This window comes from Mirounga angustirostris, unplaced genomic scaffold (genome assembly GCF_029215605.1).
Source record: "Mirounga angustirostris isolate CCGP_5_RB_7025 unplaced genomic scaffold, mMirAng1.0.hap1 SCAF_1, whole genome shotgun sequence".
Lineage (NCBI taxonomy): Eukaryota > Metazoa > Chordata > Mammalia > Carnivora > Phocidae > Mirounga > Mirounga angustirostris.
This window is the reverse complement of record NW_026991709.1, coordinates 148,544,631-148,553,758: the sequence shown is the minus strand read 5'-3', so window position 1 is coordinate 148,553,758 and position 9,128 is coordinate 148,544,631. Positions and strand designations below refer to the sequence as shown.

The window sequence follows — 9,128 nt, the reverse complement described above, 5'->3', positions numbered from 1 at the left end:
CCTCTGGAGGAGGCACCCCGGAGACCAGCGCAAGTCATGGTTTAAGGCCCAGAGCTGGAGTCGGACTGCTCCTTCAGTCCAGAAAGCGGCCCTCTCTCTGCCAGCACTATACGCACGCAACGATTTTTAGGTGCTTCAACCTCACCCGAGAGCCACTGCCCACAGCGACAAACAGCATTAGGTGAGCACAAGACAAGCCCGACCTCGACTTCACCACCTGCCCTTGGATAAAGGGGAAGAGGCGGGATATCCGCCCGGTCGGGAACACTTCCGGAAGTGACGTAGCAGTGTCAACATGCAAGATGGCGGCCCATCACCGGCAGAACACGGCAGGGCGGAGGAAAGTGCAGGTATGGGAGTCCCGCTCCTCGACCTCCTGGACGTGGCCTGCGGCCCCGGGCCCACCTGCAGCAAGCAGATGCCTCGGGCCACGGTCGTCCAGGGTAGCGGCTTGGGGAGAGCGGGACAGGGCGCGGCCGGCGGTGAGGGGTGGGGCCGCGGCGCTAACGACTTGAGGAAGGGGCGGGGGGCGGCTGGCTGGGCCGGCCTGGGCCCAGTCCCGGGACCTTAGAGTGCGGGGTTTGGAGCTAGGGCTTGCCGCACTCCAGCTCTTTCGTAGGCTGGGGCTTGCGGGATCTGGATGGGCTCGTTTCCCGCCCACCTGCCTCCCCCTTCCCTTGCTTTTCACCAAAACGCTCTGCCCTATCCGTGTCTGAGCCGAGGCCTGCGGGCACTTCCCCGGCGGCGGCGGAATGGGCCTGTGCGGGGGCGTGGCGGGGCGCAGATGGCTCTGCGGGGTTTCTGCGGAGGATTCGGCACAGGGGAGCCCTCTGCCTTTTATTTATTTTTTTTCTTTTTGCGGAAGCTTTGTCCCTTGTGAGGTGGAAACGACGTGGAAGTGTGCTGGTGTTAGTGGGGAAATTATCATTTTTATTAATTTTCTTCATCTTCATTGTGCATCCTTGATTCTTTCCTGTTTCTAATGATTTATTATCCAAGGGTAAAGAGTTATCTAACCCTTTCGTGTTTCTTTATGCCTTCATGAATCCACTTTTATTTTGGGTACGATTAAGGGTTATCGCTACCTAGTATTTTCAGCTGTGCAAGGAGTAAAAGCCCTATTACAAGTGTTTACCTGCAAGTAAGTTGTATATAGAGTGACGGTTTATGTGCCTGTTCATTAAACGTTTACCGAGCACTTAGTTTAGTCCCAAAGATGTGCAAAGAATTGAGACAGTATGGGAATAAGTAATACCCAGGATCTCTTTATGAAACACATTATATGTAGTTCTACAGATTGAAATCGATTGTTTAATAGGTAAACAGGACAAAGTGATCCTTCAGTAAGGTAACCCCAGCAGTGGCTGTAGGCCATTGTCTTCTGGGCAGTTTACTTATTTGTTTTATTGATCTCATTGATCACTGAGCATTCACTAGATGTCTCTGAATTGAGTGAAATTAATAAGAATCTAAAATAGCTTACCCTGTTAGGTGATTTTTAAATGCATCAGTAACAGGATTTAAGTAACCCCAGCATCCAAGCCAGGTGGGTGAGAATATGTGCTGTGGACTAAAATGTAACTCAAAATTGTCTTAATTGTCTTCTAGACACTAGAGTGGTACACTTCTTAGGGTAGTTAAGGAGAGTTAATCAGGCATCTGTTACTTGCATTTAAATTTAAAGGCCATATAAAAGTACAAGATGAGGAAATGTAAATTCACCACAGTGTGTATGGAAAAATTGAGTGTTTTAATAAGCTGAATGTGAGCCATCACATGTTGAATGAGGGAGATAATTCCATTCTTTGCTGGTCATAGTACAAAACTACAGTTTGGGGTTCAGCACTTAGTACCTTGTTCTTGATAGGTCTAGCAATCAGATTGGTGAAGTAACCTGAAACTGTTTCCTATGAAGAGCATCAAAAGAACCAATATTAGCCTGCTGAAGATAGTTGCTTTCAGAATTTGTCCCCAAGGTATAGAACCAATGTGAGAAGCTACAGAGATTGATTGTATCTCAGTGTGAGGGAGAACTTTTGTTTATGGAAGTGTTTTTCAAACTAGTACATGTTCGTTCCCAAAAAAACCCCACAGACAATACAAAGGTATAAATGGTAATTGTCCTCTACTCTTCGAAGAATGCTACTGTGGACGGTGTGATATATAACCCTAGACCAGTTTTTTGTATTTTGTTTTACTCTGAGCACTGTTGGCATGTTGGGCTGCATGATTTTTTATTCTTTATGGGGGGGTCGGGAGGGGGTTCTATGCATTATAAGTTGTTCTGCATCATCCTGGCTTCTGCCTACTAGATGTTAGCATCTATCCAGTGTTGACAACCAAAAATAACTAGATACTTTCAAATGTTTGTGGGAGGGTAAAATTGCCCCTGGTTGAAAACCAATGTTCTATACCTCTTTGTGCATGTGTACCCAACTTACGTGATTTTTTTAAACTCTAAACAAAGTCATAGTATTTATTGTTCAGTGTCTTGCTGTTTGTCAAAATTTTAAATACACATTCCCATTGACCCAGCAATTCCTCGTCTAAAAAATTGTTTTACAAAAGTGCAGATGAGGGGCACCTGGGTGGCTCAGTTGGTTAAGCGTCTGCCTTAGGCTCAGGTCACGATCCCAGGGTCCCTGGGATTGAGCCCTGCATCAGGGCTCCTTGCTCAGTGGGGAGTCTGCTTCTCTTTCTCCCTCTGCCCCTCCCCCAGCTCATGTCTCTCTTGCTCTCACTTAGATTAGGTTAATTTAAAAAAGTTTAAAAAGTGCATATGCATATATCTCTCTCATTGTACAAGAGTGTTTATTTTAGGAATGCTGTCATTGTAAAAAAAAATCTCAATGTCCAACAGTAGTCACTTAGCAGATAAATACACTTACCTAGTGGATTAATTTGCAGTTGTTAAAAAGATAAGTTTGATCTGTATTATTAAAAAGGAATGGTGTCCAGAAGTCAAAAAAACAAGTCAACATAGCATAGTCCCATTTCCACAAAGGAAATAATGTGTTTTAAACATCTGGAAGGCTATTAACAGTGATAGTCTCTATGTATTAGATTATGTGATTATGGGTAAGGCAGGAAATGGGATATCTTTTATTTTAAAATATATATTAATTTTTATATTTTTGAGCTTTTTACAACATTCTTTGTTTTTATAAATAAAATCTTTCCATTTTGGAGAAAGTGTATATGGCTACCTAAATATATTTTGCCTCTTGGCTGTCTTGTACCAAGAGGCAGTAGCCCTGAGCTTCATTATTAGGCCAAAAAGAACCCTTGAGATTTATAATATTGATAAATAACCAGTGGAGAGGGATCCAAGCATACTGCTTATTAATTATAGACATAATGAAGAATGAGCACATGTCCTACCATCTTCATTCAACTTCTCAGCAGCCTGGAGGTGAGTATGAGGGGGAGGGGTGAATTTGTGATTGGCAGAAACATGATCAGACAATCAAATGTATGAGTTCAGATAGATGATGCAGATTTTTTCCTGGTAATCAAAATATCAAAACAAGTCTCTTCACTTCCTGGTGGTCCCTTACTGTTATTATTTTCCAACAACCACAGTCTATTGGTTGACTCACTCTCTTTCTCTCTCTCTCTCTCTCCTACTTCCTCCCTCTCCTTCTCTTGCTCTCTCCATCTTTCCTTCAACTTGCTTCAGAATTCTTGGAATAAGGTTGTCACTGCTATTCCTGGTTTAGAAGCAACAACCATGCCCTAGTATCCAGTGATGTTTCAAGTATATACATACTTGGCCTTCCATAACAGGATTCTTTTCCTTGGAAATGACCCCAAATCCAGCTTAACCAGGCTTACGTAATAAAAGACATGTATTGGCTCAGGTAAATGAAAAGTCAAGAGGTGGTGCTGGTTTCATGCAAATCTTGAACCAGCAGGCTCACTGTGACTCTCTAACCTAAGAAGTGCTGTAAAGTCAGCTTTACCATTGGGCTGCTGATGAGTTATCTTCTATTCCCAAACTCTCAGCTCTAGGCCTTCCCTCTTGGTCGCTGTCCCATCCCAGTCCTCATGTCTGTTCAACACAGTATTCAAGGCTACAGTCTCTTAAGTAGCTCCTGTACATTTTCTTCTAGGATTTGCTTGCCTTGAGGAGCAGAAATGGGTAATGGAAAGGCAACCAACAAAGGTCTCTTTTATCAGTACTTACCTTTTTTCTCTGCCGAATATTTAGTTATTCCAGACCTATTCAGAACTCAGTATGGGTCCTTATTTCTGATTCTGAGTCCAAGTTCTGGGTTGGTTGTTTAATCTTTGAGACTTTTTTTTTTTTAAAGGAAGTAGAATGATGCCAAATCCTGACTTCTCAAGGAAAGACCCTTACAAATTAGCTGTATGTTCAAGATGAGTTACTTTTTATGTAGGATGGGTAGTAAAACAAATTATACCAATATGTCATCCATTGGAACAGAGGTCAGTAAACTTTTTCTCTAAGGGGTCAGATGGTATGTATTTTAGGCTTTGCAGGCCATTTTACTATGTCATAACTACTCAACTCTGCTATTACAACGTGAAAGCAGCCATAGACAATACCTAAATGAATAGATGTGGCTGTGTTCCAATAAAACTTTGTTTACAGAAACAGGCTTTGGCCTGGATTAGGACTATGGGTGGTTTTTTACTAACCCCTGGAGGAGTTTTACTAATGCGCCCTGACCAGGAGAAGTCAAGCTAGAATTTGTCGTATTTTTATCTGCAAGACTGCTTTTTAGAATAGTTTTTAAAATCAGCACTCTTGAAATTAGGTACAAGTAGAAAGTAATGGTCCACAGGATTGAACAGGGAAAACAGATGTGAGAATTACTGCTATCTGGCCAGTATTTTCTTGGCCAAATTTAGCCTGATTTAGCCTGATAGCTGGAAGTAGCCTTACACTAAAGAGCTGTGTGATTCCACTTATAGAATGTTATAGAACAGACAGAACTAATCTGTGGTGAAAAAAGTCAGATCTAGATTGCCTAGGAATGGGGTGTAGAGGTTGGGAAGCAGAGGAGGGAACTTTCTAGGGTGGTAATAATGTTCTTTATGTCTTGGTAGGGATTTATATTAAACAGATCCATACATCTGTTAGAAGTATCTGTGTACACATAAGATTTCTACATTTCATTGTATGTAAATTTTACCTTAAAAGAGGAGCCATTTAAAAAAAAAAGAAAAGGGAGCCACAAATAAATAATGAACTCTAAATGATGATATACATGTTGAAGTGCTTAGGGGGAAGTGGTATTGATGACATGCAACTTATTTTGAAAGGCATTGAAAATAACAGGTCAAGTGGTTGGATGTGTATGAGATAAAGCAAATCTAAACTTAATTGTAGAATAGTGGGTATGTGGATATTTGCTGTGTAACTCTTTCAACTTTTGTATGTGTTTGAAATTTTTGTAATATAATATTGGGGGAAAATAAGCTTTAAAAGGTTAAAAAATGGTTAGTGATAAGCAGCAGGAGGAGGGGGAAATTTTAGTTGTGGTGGCCAGAGAAGGCCTTGCTGAGAAGCTGACTTTTGAGTAAGGATCTGAAGGAAATGAGATTGCCGTCTGGAAGAGCATTCCAGTGAGAATATCAGATGCAAAAGTCCTGTTGGGGAATGCACCTGGCTTATTTGTGGAATGCTAATGATGCCTTTGTGGCTGGTGTGGAGTGAGCGAGGGAAGAGGAGCAGGAGATGAAATCAGAGAGATAACTGCAGGCCAGATCTTTTAGAGAACTACAGGTCGTAAAAAGGGCTTTGGCTTTTGCTCTTGAGTGAGATGGAAAGCAGTTGGTGAATTTGGAGCGGAGGAATATACACAATATATATGGGTTTTAATGGGACCAGCCTGGCTGCTGTATTTGGAACAAACTGAAGGTGAGCAAGGGCAGAGCAGGGGACCAGTAGCTATTTAAGAAATCCAGGTGATAGTGCTCCATGCAGGGTAGTGAGATTTTGGAAGACTAGATGAAACAAATTGAAGTAATGATGGCATCAAGGTTTTTGGCCTGAGTGACTGGAAGAATGGAGTTGCCATTAACACCCATCAGTGAGGGAGACCACAGGAAAAGCTAGTTTGGAGAGGACTGTTGGGAGCTTGGTTTGGGCAATGCCACAATTAAGATACCTGTTAGACAACCAAGTGGAGGTGAGTCAGTGCACATTGGGGGGGGGGGGGGCTGGGGAAATAGCCCAGAGTGCCTCCTTTGTGAGCCTGAAATGCTTTATTTGTTTTTTTAAGATTTTATTTATTTGATGGAGAGAGAGAGAGAGAGCACACAAGCAGGGGGACCGGTAGGCTCCCTGCTGAGCAGGGGGCCTGATGAGGGCTAGATCCCAGGCTCAGTCCCAGAACTCTGGGATCATGACCTGAGCGGAAGGCAGGTGCTTAACCAGCTGAGCCACCCAGGCACCCCGAGCCTGAAATGCTTTGAAGTATCCCTTCTTTTCTTAAAAAGATGGTGAATTTTGTACTTAATTCTATGATATATCCGTATTTGTTTTCATATAAAAAATTGTTACTGTGATAAGCAGAATTCCCCCCCCCCCCCCCCCCCCCCCGGCAAATGCCTATGCCGTAATCCCTGGAACTTGTGAATATGTTATATTGCATGATAAAAAGGACTTTGCAGATGTAATTAAGGTTACAAACCTTAAAGGGGGGATTATCCTGCATTATCCCAGTAGGCCCAATTTAATCATGTGAGCCCTTAAAAGCAGAGAATGTGGGGCACCTGGGTGGCTCAGTCCTTAAGCGTCTGCTTTCAGCTCAGGTCATGATCCCAGGGTCCTGGGATCAAGCCTGGCATTGGGCTCCCTGCTCAGCAGGGAGCTTGCTTCTCCCTCTCCCACTCCCGCTGCTTGTGTTCCTTCTCTCACTGTGTCTCTCTGTCAAATAAATAAAAGTCTTAAAAAAAACAAAACAAAACACACAGAGAATGTTCTTCCAGTGGACACAGAAGTCAGATTTGAGGCACTAGAGAGAGGGACCCTTTTTTGTAGGAGAGGGCACATAGAAAGTATGAGAAGGACTACAGGCAGCCTGTAGGAGCAAGGATGGAACCTTGGCTGATAGCCGGCAAGGAAACAGGACCTTCAGGCCTACAACTTGAATGAGCTTGGAGGCCAACTCTCCTAGAGCCTCCCGGGAAGGAACACAGAGCCATCAGTCAACTCTTGTCTATATTGGTCTTGTCTATATTGAGAACAGAGGACCCATCCAAGCTCTGTGTGGACTTCTGACCTTCAGAATTGTGAAATAATAAATGGGAGTTGTTTGAAGCCATTAAATTTGTGGTAATTTATTATGTCAGCTATAGAAAACTAATCTGATTATCATGAAATTAAAATAATCAAGGATAGTTTCTCTCCTGATTGCCTCTACTGTGGCCTCTGGCACGTTACCAATAACTCTAGGGGTATTTAAGCTTGAGATGCGAGACAGATCACATGAAGTTTAGTGGATCGTCCCCATTGTCTGATTTCTTTATTTTGGGTCCCAGACAGTTGCTGGGGAAATTAATCAAACAGTGCTTACTAAGCCAGCTACAAATACTTAAGAGTGTAACCTAACTGGGTACTTGCTGCTGGGGCACTGCCATATTCTTCTCCTTGTTTGTCCCTTTACATGTTTCTTCCAAAATGCATAGCTCCTACCAAAGGTCTGGCTTCCCGTCCCTTGCAGAGTTCTCAAAGTACCCTCTGCTCTTCCCCCTGCCCACTTTTTTTAAGCAAATTAAAATGGTCAGATATGAATCTTAGTCTCTGCTTTTGCCTGTATTCTTGACTGTTTAATGAGGTTTTTCCAGGACTTTGCTCACTCATTCATTGCTACTATCTCCAGCACCTTCTGCTCTTCTTTTTCTTTTACTTCCATCTCTTCTGCCTACAAAGCTTACCTAAATCTTGGGGGGCTGGTGGCAGCAAACTTCATTTAACTTACTGTGACTTCTCTTATATTCTTTCTCCACTAGAATGAAAGCTCCTGGGTTGCCTGGGTGGCTCTTTTGGTTAAGGGTCTGCCTTCAGCTGAGATCATGATCTCAGGGTCTTAGGATTGAGCCACGTGTCAGGCTCCCTGCTCAGTTGGGAGTCTGCTTCTCCCTCTACTCTTCCCCCCTGCTCATGTGCTCACGCACTCTCTCTCAAATAAATAAATAAATATCTTTAAAAAATAAATAAAAGAATGAAAGCTCCAGGAGGACTATTGTGCCCACTCACAAAATCCTCAGTGTTTAGAATTGAGCCTGGCCACTGGTGGATGCTTCATCAATATTTGTTGAAAGACCTGCATCCTGTTTTTCTTTTATCTACGGCCATTTTTATTTTATTTTATTTTATTTATTTATTTGAGAGAGAGAGAGAGTGAGTGAGAGAGAGGGCACACGAGCAGGGGCAGAGGAAGAGGGAGAAGCAGACTCCCCTGCCAAGCAGGGAGCCAGACTCGGGGCTTGATCCCAAGACCCTGGGTTTATGACCTGAGTGAAAGGCAGACGCTTAACCGACTGAGCCACCCAGGTGCCCCAATTTTTTTTCTTTAACAATAGGTTTTTAGGGGTGCCTGGGTGGCTCAGTAGGTTAGGTGTCTGGCTCTTGGTTTTAGCTCAGGTCATAATCTCAGGTCATATGAGATCAAGCCCCTCATTGGACTCATGTTGGGCATGGAGCCTACTTGGAATTCTCTCTCTTCCTTTGCCTCTGCTCCTCCCCTCCCCCTTGCTCTGTCTCTCTCAAACAATAAGTTCTTAATGTGATATGTCTTGGAATATATCAGCGTATACAGTTCATTTTCTTTTCTTATATTTTGTAAGATTTTATTTATTTGAAAGAGCACGCACGAGAGAGAGGACAAGCAGGGGGTGCGGCAGAGGGAGAGGGAGAAGCAGGCCCCTGTCCGAGCAGGGAGCCGACACGGTGGTCAATCCCAGGACCCTGGGATCATGACCTGACCCTAAGGCAGACGCTCAGCCAACTGAGCCGCCCAGGTGCCCCTCATCTTCATTCTTTAATGACCACTTAGAATGGATAATTTATCTAGTCATTTCCTTTTTGAAGATACTATTGCTGTTTCGTCCATCATACTAAAATTTACTAAAAAAAATTAATAGCAGTTAAAAAA

At 43.2% G+C, this 9,128-nt stretch overlaps 1 protein-coding gene across 3 annotated transcripts in view; it reads left to right on the top strand.

The window, feature by feature from the left end:
- The first annotated feature begins 272 nt into the window (after window positions 1-272).
- The window catches only part of WDR48 (WD repeat domain 48), a 46,195-nt gene continuing 37,339 nt past the window's right edge, over window positions 273-9,128 (top strand). For all 3 annotated transcript variants that reach the window (XM_045904020.3, XM_064589910.1, XM_045904019.3), the window contains exon 1: window positions 273-350. In XM_045904020.3, coding sequence (XP_045759976.1) covers window positions 303-350 — 48 coding nt within the window. In that variant the 5' untranslated portion in view covers window positions 273-302. The remainder of the gene's footprint in view (window positions 351-9,128) is intronic.